This window comes from Papilio polytes, unplaced genomic scaffold (assembly GCF_000836215.1).
Source record: "Papilio polytes unplaced genomic scaffold, Ppol_1.0 DF824225.1, whole genome shotgun sequence".
Taxonomy (NCBI): Eukaryota; Metazoa; Arthropoda; class Insecta; order Lepidoptera; family Papilionidae; genus Papilio; species Papilio polytes.
In genome coordinates, this window is record NW_013524979.1 from 1,374,398 (window position 1) to 1,388,507 (window position 14,110).

The following is a 14,110-nucleotide window of genomic DNA, read 5'->3' on the forward strand; positions in this document are numbered from 1 at the left end:
CATTATTCATTTTCATTTGCTTGAAACCTCTCCGGCAACCGATCGAGTAGTCTTTTATTCATTTATTACAATTCCTTATTTACATTACACTCAAGTAATAGTTCTGGTAGTAAGTTTAGTACAACACTAGCTGTTCCTGTGCGATTTCATCAGCATAAAATTATTTTATTGTTTACATGTGTCAAATTGTCAATTACAAATGTCAAAATGACATGACATGACAAAACTTGGCAATCTTGCTTTCTTGATGTTGGCAGCAACTGGTCTCTTTCCCACATTAGGGTTTTTATCCGCAATATTTACCCCTTAAGTTTAATGGCGTGAAAATATATAGCCTAAAGCGTGACGTAAGTGTAGGGCTTTTTATTAAAGAAAGAATTATTCTAAAATATGCTGTAATTGCTGACATCTTAGGCAACAAAGTGTGTGTTTACGCTTTATTATAATAGTATAGATTTAACATGGAATCTATAATAACCTAAATATATTATTTATTATCATTTTTAACGTCTCTCTAGGTTAAGTCACCCTACCTATGTGTCAATAGTTGTGTGTAGAGGGGCCAGCTGAAAACCAGTGCAGTAACGGCCTGCACCGTCCCTGCATTAGCTGAGCTTGCCACTTTTTACCACTTTATTTTACTAGCTCTAAGGTTGTTTTATATTAGATGTCTTATGTACTTTTTTGTGACAACAAAAATCCTATTTTTTTTTGTTTTCATAATACTTGTATTGTAATAAATTGCACAACTAAAGGAATTCATATATTTTTATAACGTATTGTATAAGTTTAAATTCAAAGTTTTAAAGCAATAGAAAAAAAAACCAAAAAGTATTAAGTCTTTTTTTGTTACAACTTTACTAGCTAAAGGTTTCCATGACAGGTGAACCAAAACTTTTAGTGTTTTGACAGTGGAAGCCCACAGTAACTAAAACGCGATACTATGATTGTAATAAATCTTTTCCCTCACTCCTATGGGAAAATAAAATTTCTCTAAAATAAAAATTTACGTTCCACTAACCCTCCTTAATTGGCACAGCTTGCCTCATAATTCAAAGGAAACAAACTCACTTGAATTATTACAGTTTTGGGATTCGAAATTTGTTTTGTAAAGAAGAAAATATCAAAAAGTGAGAAAACATTTAATTTGAAAATGTGAAGCCAACACCAAGCGCAAAGCTCTCACAGTTTTATCTGAATAGTCGAACGGTTCAGTTTAACCTGTACGTATGCAAAACATTAACTTAACAGTATAACTGACAGTTAAAAATGTCTACACAACCACAGATTTAACTGAAGAGTTTGACTATTCAGTTCAAACTGTCAAAACAGAACTTACGTAACAAGCTTCAGTGAGCTTAAAGGAAAAAGTTGATCTGACCCCGAACTTGAAATTATCTTTCTGTCAATTTCAGGTTTACCTTCACACAACAGTTTTGGGGACGCATAGAAAGAGGACATTTCTCCTAACAATAAGTCCTCTCTCCTCTGCCAAATCCATCTTTCCTTCCCAATTAATAATGTTTGTATAATAAAAACGAATCTATGTATAAAATTCTGAGCTCATTAAATCCTTTTCTAAGAATATCAGTTTCGTCTCTAGGGGATAGGAATTTTAGACTATGGAGTGAAATTTACGACCAGCCTTGCTTGTTTATTTATGACAAACGAAATTTAGGATCCCACTTTAGTAGTCTCGTGAGATTTAGTGTTACGTGAGTGTTTCTTGTATTCGACACATGACGAAGGCATTAAAAATTTAGTTTATAACTATGTGAGTTTATTTTTAAAAACATTTTTTAAGTTATTTGTTTCTGCTCATCAAAAAAAAACAACTAACGATTACTATCACTATATGACGTACAAATTGCATTTAATTGTATCTTATCAGCTTCCTTTGACCTATGACCATGCACAGCGATAGTTTATCAACGGGGATTCCTTTCTGCCCATACAATGATATGAGCTACTAAAAGTGTCCGTAATTTTTAATCTAAAATTAAAACCAGCTCTTTTGACAAAATAAAAATTGGCAAATTAAACTCGATTAATACTTTACAATAGAAAAACTATGGAAAATTTAAAAACAGAATCAAAATTTATACAAATACCTATGAAAGTTGAAATTTTAATGTTCCAAAAAAATACATATGATTCCAATTCGAAAGCCACTTCTAGTATAACATTACGGGTATCAATGTAAGGAATCGGGGAATATTCGATCGGTATATAAGTAAAGGATCATTTCCGAATACATCAGTCCGTGAGACTAGTCTGGAAGTTAAAGTTTGTTTAAGTAAAATAATCAAAAATGTTTCGAGCATTAGCAATACTAATATTAGTAGCATATGTCAATTGTATGCTTTATCAAGAATATCCAAACACGTATATAATAAAAGATGGTTCTAATGATGTGAATTCGATATTCAAAGTACCCAAAACCGAAGACGATGAAGGTTTAGCCAATACGTACTTCGAAAAAATATTCGAGGAATTTTTACCAAGAGTGCGTCGTCAAGTGCAAGGATCTATGAACACAGATGCTGATGGTACTTCAAACTTTGCGGCTAAGGTACCTATAACTGGTAATGATAAAAATATTCTAAGTGCTGTTGGATCAATCGCTGGAGCTTCAGGGAATGGAGGCTACAAAGCTGCTGGTGGTGGACTGGCTTGGGACAATGTGTGAGTGTAAACATAATTTCCATTTTGTTCTTTGACAGCTGGTAAATAATTCACCGTCATCAGCAACTTTTATAATTCTATTTAATCATCATCACCACTTCACTATATATCCCCACAGTGGGGTTCAGAGCCTACAAATTGGTACATGGCGGGAATTCAAATCCAGGACTTGTAGATTATAAGTCAACCTTTGACTAAACCATCGCACAAATTTTATTCGCGCTTTGATTCCTATAAGCTTATACGGAGGTATACACTCTACCCGATTCTTAGTTGTGCAACTAAAGATTTCAATGGGCTACGAAACAATCGACAATCGCACAACTGATGTGCGATAGTTTAGTCAAATTCTATTCAATATTACTTCATAAAGAGGGCACTTCAAGGAAACTTGATTAGTGAAGTATTTATAAAACTGCATTTATGTATTTAATCTCCTCCTGGCACCAACTTCTTTTGAATAGGTCGGTGGCCCTTTTTGAGGATGAGTGTGGCTGGGATAAATTACAAGTAGCATAACAAAAGCATTGCATTTTTCTTATTTTTCCAGCAATGGTCACGGTGCAAGTTTGACTGGTCAGCACATCCCTGGCTTCGGGAACCAGCTGACCGCAGCTGGTAAAGCTAACCTATTCCATACCGACAAACATGACGTCACTGCAAGTGCCTTCGCTACAAGAAACTTCCCTAGCAATCCCATCATGCCCAACTTCAATCAGTATGGAGGGAAAGTTGGATATACATACGAGTATGTATTAATCACTTGCATTTTATTAATATATTTAGCCGATCTTCAGCAGTGGGCAGATAAATGCTGACGATGATGGCAATGAAACACGCATTTAAAATACTGTTTGATATGCCTTAAATAACTTGTAATATTTTGAATTAAGTACTTAAAAACCTGAAACAAAAAAGAATGAAAGGGGATGGCTAAAGAAATGTAGAAAGATCGAAAATGTATGTATGTACGAGTAAGAGGATGTTTTTATAAAGGGAGTGAAGTCAGATATGATGGCTGATAGAGTTGTAGAGAAGAGAACATACCTTGTTGACCCTCTGTGTGAAAAATGTGAAGACGATTATGGTACTAAATAATAGAAATACTTGAGTAGAGGACTCGTCCCAATATAAGCCACGTTACCTATATCTTAGTTTCCTGTAGTATATGTATTTTTCCTTTTAATTTCAGCAATAAAATAGGAGCATCGCTAGGAGCGGCGCACACAGATCTCTTCAAGAAAACAGATTATTCAGCAATGGGCAATCTCAATTTGTTTAGAGACAAAACTTCATCTTTGGATTTGAATGCGGGTTGGAGTAAATCCGTGTCACCGTACATGCCAAGTAGCAGATGGGAGCCGAGTGGAGGTCTTACATTCACCAAGTGGTTTAAAAAATAAGTTGCAACTCAGTTTGTTGAGAAGAAACATTTTTGATAGAATATCAAAATGCTATCGAGAATGTAATAGAAATAAAAAGCTAAAAAGGCTTGTCCCACTGAATTCTTAATTGTCTGATAACAATCTAAAGTTAAAAAAAATATTATGGTATTATCGAATTCTGTTCCCTTATCTGACAGTGACGTCATTTTTTAGCTATCTGAGCGTCTATCAGCCAGTGGTGGTCCAGGCCCTAAAACTATAAACATTATAGTTATGTTTTTGATATGCTTGCATTTACATTGTATTTTTTTTGTAACTATTACTGTATCATTGTAAGTAGATATTAAAAATAAATAAATTCCGCCTAAAAGTATAAGTGTTTATTTTTCCAAATAAACCTAGTTGAAACACTTTAAACATATTTTTTTACGTGTCAAAAATTTAATCTATTTCCGTATCCGTATTTTTCTTCTACGGAAAGGAAAGGCAGAAATATAGGGGGAGGGAGGAAAATATCATCTTTTTTATGCGTCTCCTCCGTCTGAGATAGGTAGGCAACATATTCTCAAATGCGAATGTTTGGACAGTGGACAATACTACAAAAATTAAGCACTTGTGTGCTATCTTTACCTAACCTTTCGCCAACGAATTTATTTGTTAAACAGCCGCTACATGTCTAGTCCGTATCTCTATAATCAAGGTACGAATGTTTAGATTACGGGTAAGCTACCCTGCGTGGTATTGGGCAAAATTGCGTGAACACAATATTATACAGTAGTCAGTATATGTTTATAAATGGCGCTAGTAGGAATGTTGCGCGGCTCTACGGCCCGAGGTTACGTTTACGCCCATGCATTATTCAGTTTCATTACTTGGAAACTCTTTAGGCAATCGAATGGGCCGCTTTATTTATTGCTAGTCATTCCTTATTTATAAAAGGCGGAATTCTTGAGATTCACTGACTTATTTGTATATTTTTATCCGACTGACAGGAGGGTAAGGTTATTAGCGGGCATGTAATCCATTATCATCAGTTTTTCAATGAAATCTATTTTTTTATACTATAAGTCGGCAAGCAAACAAGCCTGCCTTTACCTGAAGACGCCAAAATGGTGAAGCGAACACTATAAACATCCGCATACCCATTATTTCTATATAAGTAAAGTGCCGGGATCGAAAGAGAACTAAAATAGACCTCCAGTTCGCAAAATTCGTATTTTTTTATATCATAATGGTGGCAAACCAACCAGCGGCCGCCTCAATCCATCAAATGGCCAAGCGGCCGCCAGCCAAACATTCGTAATTTCAGGTGCATTGTCTGCTCTTAATCGACGGAGGAAGAGATGCGTATATTTCCCCTTCCTATGCGTCTCGTTTACCTTTATAACCAATTTCCTTATAAGAAAATGGTGGGAAGGAAAAGGTACTTTGCCTCTGGCACGCACGCTAATTAGATGAAATGTGGAATTGCATCCACTTCAGACCTGTTTTAAGAAGCGCGATGACGTCAAAGAGGATTCTACCACTGTTTAATCTTAGAGTGTCGTAGGTGAATGAATATGCAATGAATTAGGTTGTAGCTATACAAATTTAAAAAATAGTTTACAATAAGGAATAAAACTTAACTATCCGTATATTTTAGTATCTGCTTCAAGAATATCTCCTTTGACCGCTAAATTACTACAAGCCAAGAAGACAAAAGTGAAATAGTAATAATTCCACTGAGTTAGAATTGAGTTTTTTCCTTAAAATTATGGTAATATAGAAATAAATGAAAGGTATAAATGAAGTGTATAATATGTTTATTATAAATAATTAAATTAACCTAAATTGGACATCTTAAAAGAATCTGGTGAAGGAAAGTCCGCCACTGGGCTCCCATCTGCTACTGGGCAAGTAAGGGGAGACAGATTTGCTCCAGCCCGCGTTCAGATCCAGAGAAGAGGTGCGGTCTTTGAACAGATTCAGGTTGCCCATCGCCGAGTAGTCGGTCTTCTTGAACAGGTCCGTGTGCGCCGCGCCCAGGGAAGCTCCAATTTTGTCGCTGAAGTAATACATAATTATTAGAAAAAAAAAGATATTTTTTTAATAGAAGAAGAGTAGGTAAAGAGAAATCGGATTAATAAATACTAGTGACACAAAGGATAGCATTAATGCAATAAAGATCTTTGAAGATGTGGCATTTCCCTGATCACCACAGCCAATAGATATAACCATTGATGCTATTGGTTGTTAATCAATGAACTGTTTGATATGAACTCTAAAATACTCACTTGAATGTGTATCCAACTTTGCCGCCATAAGTATCAAAGGTGGGGAAGTTGGGTTTGTCAGGGAAAGTTCTTGTGGCGAAGGCATTGGCGGTGATATCGTGGTGGTCGTTGTGGAATAGATTAGCTTTGCCGGCAGCGGTCAGCTGGTCTGCAACGCCGGGGATACGGCTCGCGGTTAACGTTGCTCCATGGCCCTTACTGTAACAATAGACACATTGACAATCAGCTTCTGTAAGTATTTTAAAGGCTTGTGAGATTCGATTTATAGTTTTCATTTCTTACTACTTTGTAACAACGACAAAGTATAAAGGTGCTAATTAAATACTTCTGAGTTTTAATGATCGGACTACCTACATTTTATGATTCACATTTGTTGGTTGAAACAGTAATTAATCCTAAAGCATTTAGAATTACACTTATAAACTAAATCTACTGATACGAAGTGTACTTACATATTGTCCCAAGCCAAACCGCCTCCAGCTGAGCCGAATCCTCCCTTGCCATTCGCTCCGTTGACTGAACCGATAGCACTTAAAACATTGCTGTCACCTCTTGCTATTGGTATCTTAGCAGCGAAGTTAGAACTTCCATCAGGGTTAGAGCTAAGGCTACCGTGTGCTTGTCTTCTTACTCTTTGTGGATGTACTTCTTCTGTTGTAGCTTCAGAATCCTCTGCCAAAGCGTATACTAACATATCACCGTCTTCTTCAACGAGCACATAGGATCCTAGTCTTTCCTTGGGCACACTTCTAGCAGTAGCCCCAATAATGATAGCAGCAATCACGAATACTTTTAGTGAATACATGTTTATGAATGTTTTTTTGGAAACTTGGTAGCTGTTTGTTAGACTTCTTCTGACTGATGATTGGACAAACATTGCGAGATATATTTATAGTTCGCAAGCGTGTAGTTTTAATTCCCCGATGACCTTTTGACCGCGGAATGACTCTTAGTTTAACTGGAAGTGGCTCGCTTTATTTCATCCAACAATCGCAGTAAAGAATATTTATTATGATAACATATTTATCTTAAGAATTGAAATAAAAATAAAAAACTGTTCCCGAATTATTACATTAATTAATTTAATTATTAAGGTTTAAAATTTATTTGATTTGATTAAACTCAATTTTCATCTTTTTTTTTTTAAATTATTAGGGTGTTATTCATTTTTAGTTTTTATTTTTTTTTATTTCGATTAAACACAAGATGAATTATAGTATTTATTCTCGTCGATGGTAATGAAAAATTTTTTTTTGATTTATCCGTATAATCACTTCCAGATAAAACTAAGCTACGTTTGAGTTGCAGAGAAATCCCCCGAGATAAGAAAACGACAAAGATACATATGTAAATGACCTCGTGCTGTAATTATTTTCTTAACATTCGATGCGCCTCTAAATTTGTACGCTCGGTAGGTAAAGTACCGCGCTAGGATGCATATGACCAATTCAATCGGGAGAGGTAATTTTTGACGAGCAAATGCGGTATTTTATGACGTCATAAATACTTTTAACGTTTTCTGTGTAGTTCGGTGTAATTAATAAAAGAAAGTAAATAATCAGAATTGTAAATTCATAAATATAAGAACTATTTTACTAATTAATTATTAAAAGTTACATAAATTATTTTTTACCGCTATTTGTGTAGTTCCTTTTCTACATGATGTTTGTTTTTGTTTTGAATTTATTCACCCTCTCAATAAAATAGCGTGATAATCGGCCTAAAGACTTCGGTAAGTGTAGGTTATTTATTAAGAAAAGGATTATCCAACAATATACAGTGATTGCAAACATAATATTAGTGTAAACACACACTTCTGTATTTAGGTGACTAATATTAGACTAATATTAATAGGGTCGTCCTCCAAATAACTCTACCATCCGTCATCTCAGTCATCAATCCCTTCTTGGTCATGTCATCTTTCACGCAATCTATCCATCTCTTTCTAGATCTACTTCTAACGGTGTACCTCCACATTCATAACTATCGTCCTTCTAGTTACATGCAATTTGATTATGGAACTCTAATTTGTGTCGACAAGTAGGGTATCACAATGATTTGTGACACTGATTGCTAGTACCTGCTAGTAATAACTGGCATTCCAGCTACTAAACCATTTTGCTGGCATATGTATTACTGTCCTATAGAGCGGAGATATATTTGCCCATATGCACGAATTAAATGGATTTATGGGTCCTTGATTTACTGTAATCTATGAACAATAAATCTCCGCTAGGCGCTGGATGCAGTTTCAAGATAAATATACACAAACACATGTAAATCCATACGAGTATATATATCTATGTGTCTTCTATGTCTATCTATACATATGATAAAATTGGAGTGTCTGTTTGTGATATAAAAAAATGCAGGTTTCGGGAAGATGATTTATTTTCGTTGCTGACGAAAAACTCATTTAATTTTTTTGTCTGTCTGTCTGTCCGCAAGCCGCGTTTGTTCCGTGTAATCTCCGAAACGGCTGAGCTGATTTCGACCGTATTTTCACTGGAAAGTAGCTGACATAGACGGGTATATGATAGGCTTTTTATCTTTACATTCCGTGGACAAAGTCCCGGGCAACAGCTAGTCATAAATACATTTGTTCCATAAATCAATGCTCGTATCTATGTTAACGTAGCGAGCTACAATGTTATGTGTCTAATTGTGATATACCACTGAAACATTTGTACTAAAACATGCGTTCTCTATTTTTTCAAAAGGAAATAAAAGAGATGGGAATAATTTTTGGAAATTCGGTATAGAATTAACAAATTAATATTTTTAATTTTAGCTTTTACCCGCGATATAGTTACCGGTGATAAAAAAACTAAGTAATTAGTCTATATGTTCTTCCAAATAAGAATCTAGTTTTGTAGTAAATTTCAACGAAATCCTGTTGTTCTGTAGATAAAAAACATCCATCCGTTTATCAGTCCAACAACATGTTTAGACAAACATTTACATTATGAATATCACTAAGATATGAATATCAAAAGGATCCAGTTCCCTTCTTTACTGATCAATTAAATGTAACCAAGAAATTATTGGTAGTTTTTTTTTTATCCCATACCGATCATGAGATCCCTGTCCTATTCAATCTATACTAATATTATAAAGAGGAAAGATTTGTATTTTTGTATGTATTGAAATAAATCATAAACTGCTGCGCCGATTTCAAACTTTTCACCATTAAAAAGCTACGTTATCTGTGAGTAACAAAGGCTATTTGATTTTTTTAATTTCAAGCGGGCGAAGTCGCGTGCTGCAGTTTGTTGGTAAATAAAGAACAATATAAAATTGAATTTCCGATATCAATTGTAGCTAAAAACTTTTAATTATTTATGTATAGTGAATTATGAATACCTCTTATTATGCATCCAATAATAAACAATAATACCATTATGCTATTCAATTTTATATTTAGTTTGAACGTTTGAGGAAATATACGTTATCGTTATTATTTAAGAGTAAAGAACGTGGATGTAAACAAACAAAAGTACAATACGATAAACTCTGTGTTTACATCTCGTGCGACTCGGGGATTCCTCTATGTCACATTGAACATCTCTGATCTGGAAACGACATCAAAATAAAAATTACAACCGTCACTGGCCGATGTTTATTTTTAATTTACATGTAGTTTTTGAGCTATCTGTAGGAATTAAACTCAGGGAAGGGTAGGGGACTAATAAAAATGTCACTTGCATTCTTCTTAAAAAACTAAGATCTAGTTTTTTAAATGAAGTAATAAAATAGCATTTTCTAGGTTTTACATTAAATTATGAGATAGAAAACTTGTTGTAATACTAAGTGAAATAAGTTTTAGCATAAAAAAATCGTTTAAGGAAAATATTATAGTATAGTATATATATAGTAACTAATTAAATCTAAGAATCGATTAAGGACATTAGCAAATCTAACTAAGATTATCCTTAACATTAATTACTTAAATTTACTTAGTTCCGTTATCGACAGTTAAAAAAATAAATATTTTGGGAAAACCAACATTTTTGCCTACCAATTTATTGCACAGAATGCTATTAGTCTTTTAATTGCAATTTATATAAATAATAATTTTAATTCGAAGAAGTCACTTCTAGTAGATTTTATTTCACGTCAATGTCAAAGGAACAACGGGGAAGAACACGTGTTGGCGTAGATATGTATAAATATGCTACGCTTTGTTGGTTAGATTATCAGTTGCTTACTGCACTTCGAGTCATACAGTTCTAAGCTGTGAAGCAGTAAATTAAAAATGTTCACACCAAAGATATTCGTCTTTGCGATTTTAATAATCAGCGTCAGCTGTAGATACATAAGCGAAGAGCAAAGACCATATCTCGTCATTGAAGATGATGATAGTATCAGAATATTTGCTTTAGAAGACGAACCTGATGCAAATGAAGTTGAAGAGTTACATCCAATAAGAGTAAGAAGGCAAGTACATGGCAGTTTGAGTTCCAACCTTGATGGAAGTTCTAACGTCGCAGCAAAGATACCAATAGCAAGAGGTGACAGTAATATATTAAGTGCCATCGGTTCAGTTAACGCCGCTGACGGCAAGGGAGGATTCGGCTCAGCTGGTGCTGGCTTGGCTTGGGACAATATGTAAGTAGACTCTTAACTTATTGATACAACTACTTATGTAGATAATTTAGAAACTCAAGCAATTAGCACACAAGTAACTTAATGTAATACTTTAGAGTATTTTTATCAGCGCATGTTAAAAGGGGCAGTGCACTGACAAAATTACATTATAGATATTACAAATAAGCAGATTTTAATGATTATTGACGACCGTGACTGAAGATGTATATTTTTATAGCAAGGGCCATGGAGCAACTTTAACTGGGAGCCGCATCCCCGGTCTTGCCGACCAGCTGACCGCTACCGGCAAAGCTAATATCTTCCACAACGATCATCATGACCTCACCGCGAGTGCCTTCGCCACGAGGACCTTCCCTGACAATCCCAACATCCCCACCTTCGATAAATATGGCGGCAAAGTTGGATACACATTCAAGTGAGTGTTTAATTCATATTAATGTTAAAATTCATATTAATCTAATACATCTAAAAAATTATTGCATCTATTAGTTGAGCTGATCTGAAATACCTTACCATAATAGAACCCTGACATGTTATGTTTCTCAAATTTATCAAGCCAGTTCCTTCGCCGTAGTAGACTTTGAAATTCCCTTATTTGTATATTTGCTTATAATAATATATTATTTCAGTGACAAGATCGGAGCATCCTTGGGCGCAGCGCATACGGACCTGTTCAAGAAGACCGACTACTCAGCAATGGGCAACCTGAATCTGTTCAAAGACCGCACCTCCTCTCTGGATCTGAACGCTGGCTGGAGCAAGTCCGTCTCCCCTTACATGCCTAGCAGCAGATGGGAGCCCAGTGGTGGACTTTCCTTCACTAGATTCTTCTAAACTTTGTTAATATCTTAGTGTAACTTATTTTAGTATTCTTAGTAAATAAATAGATATGTAGTTACATTTTAGTTTTTCTTACTTTCATTCCCAAGCTACTTTAAAATACCTTTAGTCTGCTAATGTCTATTACCTTTTAGGTCTTTGATTGATGAATTATGCACGATTAAATTTTTTAATCTATAACTACGACTTTCTTCTAACTTTTAAGGTGTTCAGGATCAGCATTGAGCAATTTATTTCCTTATATCCTCTTTAGACAATCATCATACTTAATACTAAACATTATAAATGCGATAGTTTAGATGGATAGATGCTTGTTTAGAGTTTGTAGCCTAAACGGCTGAACGGATCTCCTTGAAGCTTAGCATAGATGTAGAGGATAGTCTGGAAGAACACATAGGCTACTCACTTTTGTTTTTTTTTTAATTCCTCGCGTACTGAGCTAGTTGTTATAAATATTAAAATGTTTTCTTAAAGTTGATATGAATTTAACGGCACAGATTTGGAGAATTTAAATTTAAAGCCGCAACAATGTTCGCACGAATTTACATAATCTGTAGCACTTTATCTGATTTCGCGCCTAGCTTGGCCGGTTCACGTAGATTAAGAGACAGTATTTTTATTTTATAACGGCTTAATATTCAAACAATAAATTCTTTTTGTTTTGATATTGTTATTTTTCAATGTAAAAACATTAAGCACATAAAGAAAACTTTATGTGCTCTACATTGAAGAATAAAGTAAGGTTATTTAAATTAGCTAACTCTAATATAAATGTAATATATAATATAACAAAAATCGCTGTTATTATTTATACTAAGGTAGTCAGTTCTTTTGTCTACATTCTTATCTCAGTACCCCGAATCATTGACAAGAAAAAAATACTTGAATGGATGGATGGATACTTAGTGACCGATTGTTAGAGTTTGTAGCCTAAACGACTGAACGGGTTTCGATGAAATTTAGAATAGATGTAGAGGATAGTCTGGAAGAACACATAGGCTAGTTTAGTTGTTTTGGTTCCACATGAACAGAGCCGCGGGCGAAAGCTACTCAACTAGCTTTACCAGTGACTTCGTACGCGCGTAATTAAAAAAAAAGCCACTAGCCTATGTGTTCTTCCAGACTATCCTCTACATCTATGCCAAATTTCATCGAGATCCCTTCAGCCGTTCAGGCTACATACTCTAACAAACATCCATCCATCTAAATTTTCGCATTTATAATATTAGTAAAATAATTAAAATTCGTACAGTAATAGTATAAAAGAGTAAAATCGCTTGTAATTTGTCGAACCTTTCCAAAACCCTGTGCGTATTTTAATAGCGAAACTTGTGATCGCTTTAACTTTGATTATCGCAAACCTCATGAATATACTCGCTCAAGTTGGAATGATGTCAATTACAGGGCCTGATTTAGACAATGTTTGTTTTGTACAGAACTTTTGAGGTTAAATTTAAAGATATCTCTATATATTATATTTGTATATAATATACACAGATATCTTGTATTTATTTTCTGTATGTACGTATATATATTGTATATATTTTCTGCTTGCAATTTAAAGGAATACACTAGCTGTTAACTGTAACTTTACCTTATTCGGTTTTTTTTGCAAGCCGCGTTGTTTTCGGATAATCTCCGTAACAGATAAAATTTTGACTATTACAGCCTGAAATAAGGTAATTGACATTTTACAGTTTTCTCCTTTTATTCGAAGAGCCTGTCCCACCAATTTGTGTATTGTCTATATAAAAATCCAACGTGTAAAATATGTGATGGAAACATCGGATTTTGTAACCTTATCTGACAGAGACGTCAGTTTTAAGCTATCTGAATGTCTATCAGCCAGTGGTGGGATAGGCCCTAAATGTCGGTTTCCATTGCCGGAACACTATTTTAAAATAATACTGTTATTCCTTTCATTTTATTTGAATAAACTAAGATGTTCTTTCACCAGTATTCAATGTTCTTTGGAATCTTAGTTTACTATTCACAAAGCCATTTAAACGTGATAAAACGTTACATATGTATCTAAACTGTATACAGGATGTTATATTTATGTGACAGGCACATTAAAAGGTTTAATGACGTTTTTGGGGCACCATCTATCACCGGACCCTTTTAATGTCCACTACACGCGGCCGGAATGATACATCGCCGTATAATGTCGGCAACATATAATTTTATTTCAACACATACAAAAGAATATATACAAATTTATCTCACAATCTATATTTTTATACTAATTTATATCTATACAAATATTATAAAGAGGAAATATTTGTATTTTTGTACGTATTAAAATAATTCAAAAACTAC

General features: G+C 34.4%; 3 protein-coding genes across 3 annotated transcripts; 2 read left to right on the plus strand and 1 right to left on the minus strand.

Annotated features, from left to right (window-relative positions):
* The first annotated feature begins 2,241 nt into the window (after nucleotides 1-2,241).
* On the plus strand, nucleotides 2,242-4,440 carry LOC106110584 (attacin-like). Its single transcript, XM_013292465.1, has 3 exons — nucleotides 2,242-2,685; nucleotides 3,236-3,433; nucleotides 3,878-4,440. The coding sequence occupies exons 1-3, from the start codon at nucleotides 2,312-2,314 to the stop codon at nucleotides 4,086-4,088; spliced, it is 783 nt and encodes a 260-aa protein (XP_013147919.1). The 5' UTR covers nucleotides 2,242-2,311; the 3' UTR covers nucleotides 4,089-4,440.
* A 1,415-nt stretch (nucleotides 4,441-5,855) lies between these two features.
* LOC106110587 (attacin-like) lies at nucleotides 5,856-7,192 on the minus strand. The gene is made up of 3 exons (XM_013292467.1): nucleotides 6,796-7,192; nucleotides 6,344-6,541; nucleotides 5,856-6,114 (listed from the first exon to the last, which is right to left on the minus strand). The coding sequence occupies exons 1-3, from the start codon at nucleotides 7,146-7,148 to the stop codon at nucleotides 5,910-5,912; spliced, it is 756 nt and encodes a 251-aa protein (XP_013147921.1). The 5' UTR covers nucleotides 7,149-7,192; the 3' UTR covers nucleotides 5,856-5,909.
* Nucleotides 7,193-10,556: 3,364 nt separating this feature from the next.
* Nucleotides 10,557-11,849, plus strand: LOC106110585 (defense protein 3-like). The gene is made up of 3 exons (XM_013292466.1): nucleotides 10,557-10,951; nucleotides 11,169-11,366; nucleotides 11,581-11,849. The coding sequence occupies exons 1-3, from the start codon at nucleotides 10,599-10,601 to the stop codon at nucleotides 11,783-11,785; spliced, it is 756 nt and encodes a 251-aa protein (XP_013147920.1). The 5' UTR covers nucleotides 10,557-10,598; the 3' UTR covers nucleotides 11,786-11,849.
* Nucleotides 11,850-14,110: the final 2,261 nt, after the last annotated feature.

Coding starts and splice junctions, on each gene's coding strand:
- LOC106110584 (XM_013292465.1), top strand. CDS start 2,312: ATGTTTCGAGCATTAGCAATACTAATATTAGTAGCATATGTCAATTGT. Junction 2,686..3,235: donor GGACTGGCTTGGGACAATGT/GTGAGTGTAAAC, acceptor TTATTTTTCCAG/CAATGGTCACGGTGCAAGTT. Junction 3,434..3,877: donor AAAGTTGGATATACATACGA/GTATGTATTAAT, acceptor TTTTAATTTCAG/CAATAAAATAGGAGCATCGC.
- LOC106110587 (XM_013292467.1), bottom strand. CDS start 7,148: ATGTATTCACTAAAAGTATTCGTGATTGCTGCTATCATTATTGGGGCT. Junction 6,542..6,795: donor GGTTTGGCTTGGGACAATAT/GTAAGTACACTT, acceptor CTATTGTTACAG/TAAGGGCCATGGAGCAACGT. Junction 6,115..6,343: donor AAAGTTGGATACACATTCAA/GTGAGTATTTTA, acceptor GTATTACTTCAG/CGACAAAATTGGAGCTTCCC.
- LOC106110585 (XM_013292466.1), top strand. CDS start 10,599: ATGTTCACACCAAAGATATTCGTCTTTGCGATTTTAATAATCAGCGTC. Junction 10,952..11,168: donor GGCTTGGCTTGGGACAATAT/GTAAGTAGACTC, acceptor ATATTTTTATAG/CAAGGGCCATGGAGCAACTT. Junction 11,367..11,580: donor AAAGTTGGATACACATTCAA/GTGAGTGTTTAA, acceptor ATATTATTTCAG/TGACAAGATCGGAGCATCCT.